The following is a 15,835-nucleotide window of genomic DNA, read 5'->3' as shown; positions in this document are numbered from 1 at the left end:
GTTCAGTCCTGACTTTGTGTGCTGTCTGGGTGGATTTTGAATGTTCTCCCTGCGACTCCATGGGTTTCCTCCCAAATCCCCAAGGTGTGAGTTTGTAGGTTAATTGGCCTCTGTAAATGGTCCCTTGTGTGCAGGGAGTGGATGGGAAAGTGGGGTAATGTAGAACTAGTGTGAACGGACGTTCAATGGTCGGGCATGGACTCAGCGAGCCGAAAGGACTGATTCCACATTGTATCTCTAAGCTAAACTAAACCTTTTTCCCCCCCTCTTCCCCGTGCCCCGCATGAATGTGTACCCTTTCCCCTCCCCCACCCACTAACATTCCTTCTTCTAGCTTCCCAATTCACACCTCTTCTCTCGTCTCACCGCATTTTGTCTTTTTTTATCTCTGGCCTGCGTCCAATCAACTCCCCCCTCACCTATATCCACCTATCACTTGCCAGATTTTGTCCCCCCCCGTTACTACAGTCTGAAATACCGGCCCGAAACATTGCCTTTCCATGTTCTCCAGAGATGCTGCCTGACCTGCTGAATTACGCCAGCACTTTGTATCTCTTTTTAAATCAGCATCTGCAATTCCTTTGTCCACACTCAACCAAGCAACCCATGCAGTCACGGGAAGAACGTGCAATCTCTGACAGCACCCGTGGTCAGGATCGAACCTGGATCTCTGGTGCTGTAAGGCAGCAACTCTACCGCTGCATCACTGTGCCGCCATATATATATATATTATGTGTGTGTGTGGCCAGTCAATTACAATTTTTCATTTGCATCTCTTTAAAAAAAATGTAAGGGTAGATTCATCCAAATACAAAGAACTGAAGTTTGGAGAAATGGGTCATTTGCTTTATTGCACTTTTTTACAAGCTCATCACGGGATCTATCAACAGTAACTACCCACAAGCAGATTTCCTGTGGCTATCTATCCACAGAATAATTGCAAATTCATCTCTTGTTTTCATAAATCTGAAATGTCCTTTATGAATGTGTATTAGAGTTTCTGAGTCATCCAGCATGGAAACATGCCAATAGGCCTGACTCGTTCAAGATGACCAAAGTGCCTTCCTGAGCTAATCCCATTTGGTTCATATATTATATATATCCCTCTAAATCTTTCCTACCCATAACTGTCTTTTAGACACTGCAACTATACCTGCCTCTACCACTTCCCCAGACAGCTTATTCCATGTACCCACCACATATGAGAGATAGCCCAAAGAATACACTTGTGGCATAAAATACTTTTCCCCTTTATAAAAAAATTTAAGGCTTAAACATTTCAAGTCTTTGAAGTAGTACAGCATTTGATTCTTTTTTGAAAGAATAGTTATAAAGGAAGGCACACCATGGTTTATGCAGCATCATATTTTTGCTATATTAATGGTCTGAATCAACATTTAAAGGGGAACAGCTGAAGCAGAACTAGATACTACAACAGAAACAAATCCCCATAAATGGACCCATCTATGATCATTGCACTAATTAAAAATAAAAACCGAGTCACTCCTATCACCACACTATGTTATCATTCAAATAGTTTCATTAATAAATAGATTACTAAAATATAGTTCCCCTCTCATTAGTAAAGAATTCCACTGATGTGGTCTTTGAGATGTAAAAGACTCTCCCAAAAACTGGAGAAGAGAATTGAAGCAAAACGAAAATTTGCTTTTTCTTTGCTTTTTCATCCTTGTCTACAACCATGAAGGTTGCAGAAGGCAGAGGATTTGAAAGCCCTCAAAGAGCTCAGAAAGTATTATCACCTGAAGGTATCAGATGTGCAGTATTTGACATTTTCATTTCTGCTATTAAAACATTTCACTATGTTACAATCAAAAATTTAAGACTTTGAGAAGGATTGCAGGATAATTAAATACTAATCAAGAAAACAATGATCGCTGAATCAAATAGCTTAAAGATGCCTCGATTCTAGCTTTTTTGTTTCTTTCTTAATCTTTCAGATATTCGTACAGGCACTATTGTGATTCCAGTCATAGCTTGTCTGTCCAAAGGCAGGCACGCAAATCAATAGGTTGATAAGAATTTGCCTTTTGGTTTTGAATATGCAGAAAGTTTGACCCCTTTTCTTGGAAGGAATGGTGAAAACTTTCATTCACTAGATAAATGGAAAAGTGAAAGAAAAATCTGGCACAAACTGAGTAAATAACGGGTCTAGAATTGAGGGTAATTCTTTCAGTTAATTGACGTATTCATGCTTAGTGCTAGGCTACTTTCCATTTAGAAAATGTAATCACAATGTCCTTTTGAGTTTCTCTATAAAACAAGGACTTGGATTAGAAGCAGTTGCTTCGGTAGATGGACATTTCTTTTGACCATTCTGAGATCCCTCCAAGGTGGCATCTATTTAGTGAATGGTATATATATTCCCCCTTCCCTCATGCAGGCAGGACCTGCCAGTCTACCATATCCATCACTGACATTCGGTGGAACAGCAAAATCAGATCTTGCTGTTTTCCAACAAAGCAAATTGCGACGTTGCAAAACAAAGATATAATTTGATCTTCAGGGATCAGGCACTCAATGATCCTGACGTTGACTTACAACTTCCACCCACTAATGCTAAGAAAGCAAAATATTGTCCGGGAATGTCCAAACTGACTTCTAATAGATTGCACTTTGTGTTCAATCTTTCCCCAAATCAACCTGACTCCTCTTCCTTCCAAAAGAAATGCTCAATTGTCTTCCAAGGCAATCCAACCGAGTCATTTAGTCAGGTTTCTGATAAACTTGGTCATAAGCTTCCCTGTTATAGTTGATCTAGTTTTAATTAAAGAAAGCTTACTAATTACTTTGTTACCATCTACCACAAAATATTAAAATCCCGTGACAGACAAGGGAAGTTAGCTTTAAAACCATCACGTTACTGGAGGCTTCATTAGCTTTAGTTTTATTTGCAAAAAGCATGGTTAATTTAACCCCTATTCACCCCTATTTTACCATAATTAATATTAGGCTTGTAAAAAGAGAGCGATTCAAACCAATAATCTTTGCCAAAACTGAAGCACGTCTAACCTCGCAAAAACAATGTTTTTTTTGGACATAGATGGAAAAAAAAAAAATTTCATTAAATGAAGTAATTTAGTTTTCTGTCAAAGAAGAAGTTTGCTCAATTACAAGCTCCGTTGGTTTGATAAAAGAATCGGGCACATGTTCTGCATAGTCCACCAGCTCGTAAGAGTCACGCATATTAGATAGGCCGTACCAAAATACTATCCATTGTCCGGTTGTAAAGCTTCCATCACATTGCTTGAAATACCTGCACAAATGAAAGGCGGCTGAAATTGGCTGTGCACTGACGTGACCGCGGTAACAATAAACGACACTAACACTTCAGGAAGAAAAGGGATTAAAATAAAAGATAAAACAGGAAGAAATGCGGTAAAAGAATGAAAAAACTATCGCACTTACACACACTACACGGTGAACAAAAACGTGACGTGCTGGAGGAACTCAGCAGGTCCCTGTGGAGGGACTGGACCGACAATGTTTCTGGTCGGGATCTTTCTCCAGACCCTTCTCCAGTCTGAAGAAAGGTCCTGACCTGAAACGTTGCCTGTTATCTGATTATCTTGTTTAATATGCCGTTGTGTTCCTTAAACCCCTCTCTAATCACATTGATTGATAGATTGAATTCACATTGTGTAAATTCAATGAATAAAATTACAATTATCTGAAGCCTCATTATTGATATCTAAACTTCGTAGGTGCCGGTTACTTTAAAATATGGAGTATAGTTCAAAGATAAATTTACCAAGGGTTGATTCTGTTTGTTGTTCTCGATCTCCAAAAAAGTGCCTCAAAGTCCTGTTGAATACATTCCCATAACATCAGACTCGTCCCTTGGCCCCGTTTACTCGTGCTGACAACAAATTTATCAAGATAGGGCATCCCATTCAAGATGGCTTCTGTGGTGATAATTGCAGCAGCACTATACCTGTGGGAAGATAGATAGAGAAGAGCTGAGTAAGCCATTTAAAATCCATTCTCACGTTATAATTTATCGCAACATATGCCGAATGGCGGGAGGAATGCAGTCAGTATTTTGGCTACAAATCAATGTTGCACAAAAAATGTGCCTCATTACATTTGAACGTAATCAACAATAATAGTTCTGCGTCAGTTTTAGATCTGTGTTACACCAAATCGAGTCAAAACAACAGCTGCATCATTTTGCATTCCTTGGAATAATTAAATGTATTTTTATTTCCCATTGGGTTTTTCTGTACCATACAGCCACGGAGGCATCCATAGATTTGTGTTCAAGCAGTTATTAATTCAATCTGTCCATTTGTTACGGAAGAAGCAAAGACGGACTATGCTCTGCAGAGAGTTAGTCAGTCTCAGTTGGGAAGAGAGAGGGATTATCACAAACTGGCCTCAGTAGGTTTGAGCCAGATGAGGGAGTGGGAAGCATGGAAATTGGGGAGAAGCAATTATGGGTCCCATTCTTGATGGTCTTCTGGGACTTATGCAAATGTAAAAATCAGGTGAGCAGGGAAGTTGCATTCACCTGCAATGGCCTAAACATTCTGGTGCTCCAGATACGATGTACTAGACTGGCAGTGTGTATTCGGCCATCATATATTCTGAGTTTGGGCCCATCACCGAGTTTCACCGTGTGAGGTCCAAGATACCTCAGTTAGATTGAATGAAGAGAAGGGAGCTAGGCAGGCAATTGACCAGTGATTGTAGTGCCAGCCATTTGGTGGAGGTGTGGGGGTGAGATCTCACGGTTTGATTTGGGCATTGGGGAATCTGGGTGGGGTTGTTATATTCTGCTCCATGGTGGTAGGAGTGGGTGCAGAGGAGGTTAGAGTCAAAGTCTGGGGTGGTGGTGGGGTGTTAGGACCACAAATGGGTTGGGTTTTGATAGTATAGAGGCCAAAGAAAACCTCTCCAAGTAGGTAGCTTAAAGGGGTTCCACCAAGATTTGTTCAAAGTGGGTCACTCCACAGCATCTAATTTGGTCAGATGGATCTTCTTTAGATCTTTCTGAAGCAAGTCTCATATTCATTATGTTCATTGTGAAAGTCACAGTATGCAAGGATGGGTTGTTCTATCTGATGGAACAGCTGAATTGGGCAGAGATGCTGTCCAAACAGGCGATGTACACTGATGTGTGGCACTGAGCACTTGTTGAAGGACTCGGTGCCCGAGGTGCATTCACAGGGAGGTCCCAGAAGTAACTCTCCCACCTTTGTGAAACGAGCAATCAATGATGTGCTGGCTTTGGAGAGGGTCCAGAGGAGGTTTACAAGTATGATCCCAGGAATGATTGGGTTAACATACAATGAGCGTTTGATGGTACTGGGCGTTTAGAAGGATGAGGGGGAACCTCATTGAAACTTACTGAAAAGGGAAAGACTGGATAGAGTGGATGTGGAGACGATGTTTCCACTAGTGGGAGAGTCTAGGACCAGAGGCCATAGCTTCAGCATAAAAGGATGTACCTTTCAAAAGGAAATGAGGAGGAATTTCTTTAGTCAGAGGGTGGTGAATCTGTGGAATTCATTGCAACAGACCAAGTCAATGGATATTTTTAAGGCAAAGATTGACAGATTCTTGATTAGTACAAGTGTCGTGGGTTATGGAGAGAAGGCAGGAGAATGGGGTTGAGAGGGACAGATAGATCAACCATGATTGAATGGCGGAGTAGACTTGATGGGCTGAATGGCCTAATTCTGCTCCTAGAACAATCAAATACAAAAATTGCTTGGCTCATCCAATCAGTATTCCATTCCACGGGGTAGGCATTGTGATGGCAAGGGAGTTTCTGGCCTTGGGTTATTTCTGTCTGTGATAAATTTCAACTTGGATTTCATCAATGCCCCTGATTTACCATCATCCTTCCTATTATGCATTAGTTTCACTTCCCGATTATATCTAAGTTAACCATAACCAGTTGCAACCATTTGCCGTTATTACGCCAATGGAGGTAGAAAAAGGTGTACAATGTAAAGGAGAAATAAACGGCAGTGGTAGCAAATCTCTTACCCTTCAGACAAATAAACAGAATGCAGCTTGGGCTTTATTACTGACATGTAGTCCTCGTATAGCTCTTTCCCGAAAGATTTATTTATGAGCAATATTAGACGGCCTGTGTCTATTTCCTCAAGGTCTGTATACTTGCGGATGGGTTCTGCATTTTTGAAAAGAGTTCCCGCACCTGAAACAAATTCAGAAAGAATATTCAGGGTCATCTTCTCAAATGTGGTGCAAAGATGTTGACCGTACCTTTTCCTCTGTTCTTCTCAAAGCTTTGCATTCCTTGATGGGGAAATCTTCCCTGGATAGGAGCCACTCCGTGTGGGCACTCAATGTCCATTGCTACTAAAACAAGCCCCATCTTGTCTCTGTACAACACTGAATTCTCTGAATGCATTCAAGAGAGAGCTGGATAGAGCTCTTAAGGATAGCGGAATCAGGGTGTATGGGGAGAAGGCAGGAACGGGGTACTGATTGAGAATGATCAGCCACGATCACATTGAATGGCGGTACTGGCTTGAAGGGCCGAATGGCCTCCTCCTGCACCTATTGTCTATTGTCTAACCATGCATGTTTCCAGAGACAGGTGAGACAGCAAACACAAACCCTGGACATTTCTTCCTCCAAGCCCAGCTAAAATTACAATATGCAGATTGAACCTGGGGTTCACTTAATCTTTTTACCAAATAAACTTAAAGACAGACACAGAAAGCTGGAGTAACTCAGCGGGGAGAAAAGGAATATGTGACGTTTCAGGTTGAGACCTTACTTCAGTTTGAAGAAGGGTCTCAACCCAAAACGTCACCCATTCCTTTTCTGCAGAGATGATGCCTGACCACAGAGTTTCCCCAGCTTTGCGCGCCTGTCTTTGATTTAAACCAGCATCTGCATTCCTCCCTAAACATACCAAATAAACTTGATGAGCCAATAGAAATATAGACGAATATTCAGCTTTTTTTCTGAGTTTCAACACACTTCAGTTATTCAGTGAATACTGATAGTGACTTTTTATTGTCAACGTGATGTGGGTGGTGCTGAAAGTGACAGGATTTAATGCCTGTCCGAGACTACTCTTGAGAAAGTGGTAGATAGCCATCTTCTTGAACTGATGCAGACTTTGTGGTGAAGGTGCTCCCACAATGTAGGAGCAGCCATAAGGTGTTCCAGGATTTCGATTCAGCTACACTAAGGGACAGTGATATAATCCCAAGTCAGAGAGGGTGTGAGTGTAGGAGGGAAACTGTAGCTGTGAAGTTCCCACATGCTAGATTTTTTTTTTAGAGATACAGCGCGGAAACAGGCCCTTCGGCCCACCGGGTCCGCGCCGCCCAGCGATCCCCGCACATTAACACTATCCTACACAATCGAGGGACAATTTCTTTTACATTTGCCCAGCCAATTAACCTACAAACCTATATGTCTTTGGAGTGTGGGAGGAAACCGAAGATCTCAGAGAAAACCCATGCAGGACACGGGGAGAACGTACAAACTCCGTACAGACGGCGCCTGTAGTCAGGATTGAACCTGGGTCTCCGGCGCTGCATTCGCTGTAAGGCAGCAACTCTACCGCTGCGCCACCGTGCCGCCGATATATGTATTTAGGAAGAGATAATGTTGAAAGCATCTCGCTGAGTTGAAGCAATGCACTTGTGGACTGTACACATTGGCCCTAAGGTACTGTTGATAGAAGGAGTGTATGTGTAGGAGCCATTTTGCATTTATTAATTATTTTTGCTTATTAATATTCCTTTGTATCCTGCTGTAGTTTGGACACTATAGAGTTAATGCAATGCTTACATAGGGGCTGGGCGGAGCTTGAGAGCGGGCGGTTTGGGTACGTGTGCGCAAGGAGTGTGTGTGAGCCAAGGAGGTGCTGACAGAGGTTCAGCCAAAGGTTCCGCCAAAAGATTTATTAGCTAAGATGTAATCGGTTGTAAGATCTTATTGATAAAAAGATTAATACAGATGAAGCCAAAGTTATATCTGGCAGTTCGTATCGATCACATAAACTGTGGTAAGATCTGGAATTTTACCTAGCAAATCAATAACCAGTCGTTGACAAGAGATATGCCAATGTGTTTATTGCACCGCCAAAATAAAAACTATTAAAATGTCAAGGAGGATCTCTGTTATTATTTGTTGGAGTTATAAGCTTTATCGCTCACCCAGTCTACGCAAGTGGCAGCTTGGGAGCTAATTGATAAACGAGAAGCTGGCCGCTACAGTATGTTTAAATTGAAGGATGGTGTGCCATTCAAATATCTACTTTGTCTTAGATGGCATTCAGCATTTTGAGTGCTGGATTTGCAGATATACAAAAAGTGGAAAGTATTGAAAAACTTCTGCATCATGAAGACAGTGGAAACGGTTTGGAGATGAGACATCTATTGCAGAAATACCCAGCCACTGATCTGCTTTTGAACCACACTGTATCTGTATCACCAGTTCTGTTAAGTTTCAAGACATTGGTGAAAATCAGGGTATTGTTGGGGGTGTTTTCACAAAGGCACGAAGAGTGCAATGGGGATAGTCATTGTGTGACGTGGTGTTTGTGTATCACTTGTGTTACATGCTACTCTTCAACACGTCTCCATTAGGGTGGAAATGCCCAACACTAGAGGACATAGCTATCAGATGAGAGGAGGGACGGTTAATGGAATTGTGTGGGGCAGGTCTTTTTACACAGAGAGTGGAGGGGGCCTGGAACGCATTGCCAGGGGTGGTGGTGGAGGCAGATACGATAGTGATATTTAAGAGGATTTTAGACAGGCACATGGCAGGGGAGGTAGTTGAGGCAGGTACTATTACAACATTTAAAAGACATGTGGACATGGATAGGAAACGTTTAAAAGGTTAAGGGCCAAAGGCACATTGGTGGAGACAGGAACTTGGTCAGCATGAGCACGTTGGGCCGAAGAGCTTGTTTCCATGCTGTTTGACTCTCTGTATGACATGGAAGCACAGGGAATAGAGGGATATGGATCATGTACTGGCAGATGAGATCAGTTTAAGTCGACATTATGTTTGGCATAAACGTTGTGGGCCAAAGGCGTGGTGCGCCTGTTCTATGTTCTACGTATCGCAAACATGCTTGACTTTAAGGGCATAAGTGAAATTGGAGTGGTGTGCTTCATAGAGGCTAGGGGAAAACTGGAGAGCAATGGAGAATCCAGGGATTCCAACTTCCATTAAGGCAGTAGGGTTGAAGGAAGTTTTCTAGAATCTCAATAGATTTCCTGTGGATTTTTAGTAACATTTAGTCAGCATTTGGTTATTGGAGATGACATCCCAATACTTTGGTAAGATTGATATGGTTCAGTTCAATTGGATGGTCTGCATTCTTTCTGAACAAAGTGGAAGCATATGGCCTCACTCATTACTACAATCAAAATTATTTTTGAGGCTCAGCATTTTGTGCATGGTAAGGACTCTTAATGATAGCGGAGTCAGGGGGAGGGCAGGAACGGCGTACTGATTGTGAATGATCAGCCATGATCACATTGAATGGTGGTGCTGACTCGAAGGGCCGAAAGGCCTACTTCTGCACCTATTGTCTATTGACAACAGCTTACCAGCAAATTTGTGCCTTAGTTCGTGAGCTACCAGTAGTCAACAGTATTGTGAAAACTGTATGATTTTTAATTGGTCCTCTCTTATTCTAACGCATATATTGACCAACACAGCTCATTCCTGGTAAAGGGAATTTATAAATCCTCAAATAAACACAGCTGGCTGCCAGTACCTCAGGCACTCCAGCTCATTAGTGGTTTCACTGATAGGCACCAGGTCCATTTTAAGAAAAATATGCTTTAAATAGCACACTGTTCAAGGGCATAGTTTGTGCTTGGGTTTTAATTAATTTCTACCCTTACATGTTATCACATTATATGATAAAAAGGGAAATCAAATAAAATGGGAAAGCATTAAGGTGGATTAGACAATATGGAAATCTGCTCCAGGGAAACGTGCTTGTCTGTGATCTAATTAAGGTTGCAGGATGTCGAAGGGATTTGGATGTGATGTTTGCTATATTCCACAAAAATGTATTAGAATGAATCAGGAATCACAGAGTGCAGCTGTGGAGGGTCAGATAGAGATATCTGGAGGCAGTTAGTTCCTTGATTGGCTTTCTGAGGCACAATGAAAAGCTTTTGTTGCGTGCTATCCAGTCAGCTGAAAGACAATACGTGATTACAATTGAGCCATTTAGAGTGTACAGGTACATGATAAGGGAATAACGTTTAGGGCAAGGTAAAGCCAGCAAAGTCCGACCCAGGGTCACCAATGAGGTAGATAGTTCAGGACTGCTCAAGGCGATGTACGGGGCAATTAAAAAAAATAAATGGAGGTGGTGGAGAGGGATATGACGGGGGTGTTTACAGGGCACATGAATATGCGAGGAGTGGATGGGTACGAATCACGTGCAGGCAAATGAGATTGGTTTATCTTGGCAGGATGTTTGGCATAACATTATGGGCCAATGGGGCTGTTCTTGTGCTGTACTGTTCTAAGTCCTATGAAGGTAGTGGACAGATGGAAAAGACTGGCAGCTTGCACAATTACACCACTCCACTCTCTTTCTTCCAGCAACACTGGGTCTGTTTGTTATCAGGAAGGAGAACACCTCTCACAAAGTTCAAGTATTGCGTGGAAGCACCAGGATTAAAGTGAGCTCCCCGACTAGCTTTCATCACCAGTACAGGGGAATCATGGACTTTTCCATAATTCTTCCATCCCAAATTGGCGATTGTTTTATTTGTTTTTTCACCTCTCCCAGATCACCTGTCCCATGGGCGGCAAGGTGGCACAGCGCCAGAGTTGCTGCCTCACAGCGCCAGTGGGTTTGATCCTGACTATGGATGTTGTGTGTACGGAGTTTGACTATTCTCTTCATGACCCGCGTGGGTTTTCTCCGAGTGCTCTGGTTTTCTCCCACATCAAAGATGTACAGGTTTGTAGGTTAATTGGCTTCAGTAAAATTGTGAACTCTTCCTAGTGTGTAGGATAGTGCTTGTGCTAGGATGGCTGGTCAGCACAGGCTCAGTGGGCCTTCGGGCCTGTTTCTGCACTGTATCTCTGAAGTCTAATCATTCACAAATATTCAGCTCGGCTGGCAGGTTATACCCTGCCTGATTTCACTAACAATGCAATAAACAAATGTCAAAATCATCAACACTGTAAACAACTGCTAGTTAATGATCATGGTTACTGCTCCATGTAATTTGGTACAGCATTCACAAGCGGATTTGCCAACTTAAATGCTGCAAAATATTTGAAATTGCACGCTGCTACTGCGCTACGTACGCCACAGAGTCAGCAGCAGATCACGTCGACAGACAGGTTCACTGGCAGGATATGTCGACAAGGTAGCAGCGGTAGAGTTGCTGCTTTACAGCGAATGCAGCGCCGGAGACTCAGGTTCGATCCTGACTACGGGTGCTGCACTGTAAGGAGTTTGTACGTTCTCCCCGTGACCTGCGTGGGTTTTCTCCGAGATCTTCGGTTTCCTCCCACACTCCAAAGACGTACAGGTATGTAGGTTAATTGGCTGGGTAAATGTAAAAATTGTCCCTAGTGGGTGTAGGATAGTGTTAATGTACGGGGATCGCTGGGCGGCACGGACTTGGTGGGCCGAAAAGGCTTGTTTCCGGCTGAATATATATGATATGATATACCCGCATCCACATCATCTGGGTAAATGCAAATGGTTCACACCACTGGCTTAGCACAGCAAGATCCTGGCCATTGTTTAACAATCGTGTGGGACAGGTATATTGATCCCAGTACGATGAAACTTTATGCGCTTGACTTTCAGACAGAGGTCTTGAATACTCTGGTCCCATGCTAAAGATAGCAAAGTTATGACTGCGTTGTAATATATCGAAATCTTTATCCCATTCCTGTCAGTATATGTCATCCCTCCTGTGGGATGCCTCGCAAACTTGCAACAGTGAACAGCAGCATGTCCATGTTTAACGCACCCCTGTTGGGCTACTTGTTCCCAAGTCCTGCACAAAGCTAACAAATCCTGCGTTTTTGTACTTATCAGCATTCAGTGATTTATTTGGTTTGGGTTTGAGCGTTTGTTAGCTCGGCAAGGATTATCTTGCTAGTCAAGGAGTGAAAAGACCTGAACGTAAAGGTCTGCTATCATTTAAAATAGAGATAGATAGAAGAAAACACTAAATTTTCATTAAATCGAATATGAAACTCCATAATTCGGGGGCCTGTTGTCCAACTCAAAACCTGGCTAAATCTGTTCTCGACAAGCTCAGAATGCAGTTTGCAATTTCCTCTGAACTGGTTAAGGGCGAGACAAAAGACCTATTTATATATCTATAAAAAGACACAAAATGCTGGAGTAACTCAACAGGTCAGGCAGCTGCTCTGGAGAACATGGGATAGGTGACGTTTCAGGTTGGGACCGTTCAGACTGATAGTCTTTTTCCCTCTCTTCTCTTAGTTATATAGACTGAATATTCTTTCAGACTGTCTCGTCTAATTTAGCTTTCTTTCCTGCAACCCTAATCATATCGATATTTTAATTATGTTAAATATTGTACATTATTAGGAATGCATTGCATTCTACGATAAAGTTAACACAAAGTTAACGCGCTCTGCAAAGGGTCAACCCACGCAAGGCTGCAGGACCGGATGGTGTTCAAGGAAGGGTACTGAAGGACTGTGCTGAACAGCTGGCTGAGGTATTCACCAGGATCTTTAACCTGTCATTATCTCTGGCTACGGTCCCCAAGTGCCTGAAGTCGGCTATCATAGTTCCGGTGCCGAAAAAAGCAAAGATCTCCAACCTGAACGACTACCGCCCGGTTGCCCTAACGCCGATTGTCATGAAGTGCTTTGAGAGGCTAGTCCTCTCACACATCAAATCCAGCATCCCTGACTCACTGGACCCACATCAATTTGCATACAGGGCAAATAGATCTACAGAGGACGCCATCTCTCTGGCTCTTCACACTGTCCTGACTCACCTAGAGAGACAGGGCACGTACGTGAGGATGCTATTCATAGACTATAGCTCCGCCTTCAACACGGTCATCCCCACCAAGCTCATCACCAAACTCCACCAGCTAGGCCTTAGCTCGTCATTATGTGACTGGATCCTGGACTTCCTGCTGGAACGACCGCAGGCAGTGAGAATGGGCCCGCACCTGTCCTCCACTATCACCCTGAGTACCGGCACACCACAGGGCTGTGTTCTGAGCCCCATGCTCTACTCCCTCTTCACACACGACTGTGTTCCTGCATTCGACACCAACACCATTGTCAAGTTTGCAGATGACACAACGGTGATCGGGCTGATCACCAACGGGGATGAAACAAACTATAGAGCGGAGGTGCAGAACCTGGCGGACTGGTGCTCGGATAACAACCTGTCCCTAAATACCACCAAGACCAAGGAGCTGATCATCAACTTCCGTAGGTCACATAACGGGGAATATGCCCCGATCTCTATCAATGGGGTCAGTGTGGAGAGAGTGTCCAGCTTCAAGTTTCTGGGCACTCACATTTCGGAGGACCTAACATGGTCCAATAACACTGCTGCGCTGGTCAAGAAGGCACAACAAAGACTGTTCTACTTAAGAACACTGAAAAAGTCTGGTCTACCCCAACAGCTGCTGAAGACCTTCTACCGCTGCACCATAGAGAGCATCCTAACGCATGGAATCCCTGTGTGGTACCTCAGCTGCACGGAGGCAGAAAGGAAAGCTCTACAGCGGGTAGTCCATAGAGCTCAGAGGGCCATCGGAACACAGCTACCAGACTTGGAGGGCATCTACAACACACGATGCCTCAGAAAAGCCACCAGCATCCACAAAGACTCTTCACACCCCTGCAACAGTCTGTTCGAACTCCTTCCATCGGGCAGACGATTCAAGGCCTTCTATGCCCGCACCTCCAGACTCAGGAACAGCTTCATCCCCAGGGCCATAGCTGCTATGAACCGGTCCTGCTGAGCCGGATGGCCACAACGCATAGATCAACTTGCACTTTACCCTGTCCAAAATTGTTACAACTGTTCGTTTCGTTGGGTTGCTGCTGTCTAAATTACCTAAATTAGTGCATCGTATGGGAGGCGCATTCCCAATCTCGTTGTACCCCTGGGTACAATGACAATAAAGATATATTGTATTGTATTGTATTGTATTGTATTGAGTAATCAAAATGATTAGGAAAGGATCACAATTTTAAATGAAATAATTAATGCCAATTGTAAATCAGTTTAAGTTTGAATAAGGCACTTTATCTACAAAGCAATTTTCCTTTTTAAAGTTTTGCCTCTTCTCGTCTGCACAATAAAACTAACATGCACGGTGGTACAGTGGTAGTTACTACCTTATGGAGCCAGAGACCAGAGTTCGATCCCGACTATGGGTACTGTCTATACGAAGTTTGTACATTTTCCCTGTGACCGCGTGGGTTTTCTCCAGGTGCTCCGGTTTCATCCCACATTCCAAAGACGTGCAAGTTTGTAGGTTTATTGGCCCTCTGTAAATTGTTCCTAATGTGTTGGATATAACTATTGTACAAGTGATTGCTGATCGGTGCGGACTGGGTGAGCTGAAGGGCCTGTTTTCACACTATATCTCTAAACTAATTTCAAACCATGCTTAGAACACCAAGTGCTGGAGTAACTCAGCAGGTCTGGCAGCTTCTCTGGAGGACAAGGATTGGTGAAGTTTCGGGTCATGACTTCCGTCAAACTGAAGAGACCAGAAACGATGCCTATTCTTGTCCTCCAGTGATGCTGCCTCACCCACTAAGTTACTTGTAACTTTGTGCTCTCACAAAATTCCAGCATCTGTAGTTCCTCTTTAATTTTAAGCATGACTGCCTTGATTCTAACTCGCGCCTTATTCTGTGTATTCATTAGTTCTGTGCTCACTACATTGTCATCCAGATTGCCAATGCCTCTTTTTAAAATCCGCATCCATCTTTTATAGTTTCTCCAAGTCCTCTGACAATTACTTAATTCCCACACTTTTCCATCTCTGCACTCTGATAATTCTGGCCTCTTGTCCAACTTCAGTTTTAATTGCTGTGCCATTAGCAACTGTGTCATCAGCTGCCTGGGCCACAAGTTCCAGAATTCCTATTTCATACGTCCCTGAGTTTCAGTATATGGAAATGAGGAATTGCAGATGCTAATTTACCAAGGAAAGGCGCAAAATGCTGGAGTAACTCAGCGGGTCAGGCAGCACCCCTGGAGAACATGTACAGATGATGTTTCAGGTCGGTCCCGATCCAAAACATCGTCCATGTTCTCCAGGGATGCTGCCTGACCTGCTGAATTACTCTCGTATTTTGTGTCGCTCCCCGTCTCTCATTTTGGCTTCATCTTAATATATCCTCTTTTGCGGCTCAGTGTAAAATTGTGTTTTATAATGCTGCTGTGAATTTAACCGGGGAAGTTTTGCTATGCTAAAAGTGTAATATAAAGTTATTCAAAAAACAAAAGTCTTTGTATTGATAAATCTAACATCGATCCCTAACTATAGTTGGAAGGTGCATTTCTTCTCTCTCTACACTTTGACCAAATGGAACATTTTTGCTTGTGATTGTTGTTGTCTCTCATTTTGAATTACCAGCACCAAAATACTATTCTGATCTTGCTGTCAATATCAGCATCAAGATAGATAACAAATTCAGACTGAAGAAGGGTCTCGACTCGATACGTTGAAAACCGAAAAGCTGAGTTACTCCAGCTTTTTGTGTCTATCTTCGGTTTAACCAGCATCTGCAGTTCCTTCCTACAAATATGAGCATCAAATTCACTTTCTGGTTCTCACAGGGAGGAAAGAGTGAAATC

At 43.1% G+C, this 15,835-nt stretch overlaps 1 protein-coding gene across 4 annotated transcripts in view; it reads right to left on the bottom strand.

The window, feature by feature from the left end:
- Positions 1-294: 294 nt before the first annotated feature.
- The window catches only part of nags (N-acetylglutamate synthase), a 41,354-nt gene continuing 25,813 nt past the window's right edge, over positions 295-15,835 (bottom strand). For all 4 annotated transcript variants that reach the window (XM_078424939.1, XM_078424940.1, XM_078424941.1 and 1 more), the window contains 3 exons: positions 6,016-6,187; positions 3,773-3,955; positions 295-3,277 (listed from right to left, as the gene is read on the bottom strand). In XM_078424939.1, coding sequence (XP_078281065.1) covers positions 3,100-3,277; positions 3,773-3,955; positions 6,016-6,187 — 533 coding nt within the window. In that variant the 3' untranslated portion in view covers positions 295-3,099. The remainder of the gene's footprint in view (positions 3,278-3,772; positions 3,956-6,015; positions 6,188-15,835) is intronic.

Source organism: Rhinoraja longicauda, chromosome 29 (genome assembly GCF_053455715.1).
Source record: "Rhinoraja longicauda isolate Sanriku21f chromosome 29, sRhiLon1.1, whole genome shotgun sequence".
Lineage (NCBI taxonomy): Eukaryota > Metazoa > Chordata > Chondrichthyes > Rajiformes > Arhynchobatidae > Rhinoraja > Rhinoraja longicauda.
Note: the sequence above shows the minus strand (reverse complement) of the source record. Positions and strands in the feature narration are given on the sequence as shown.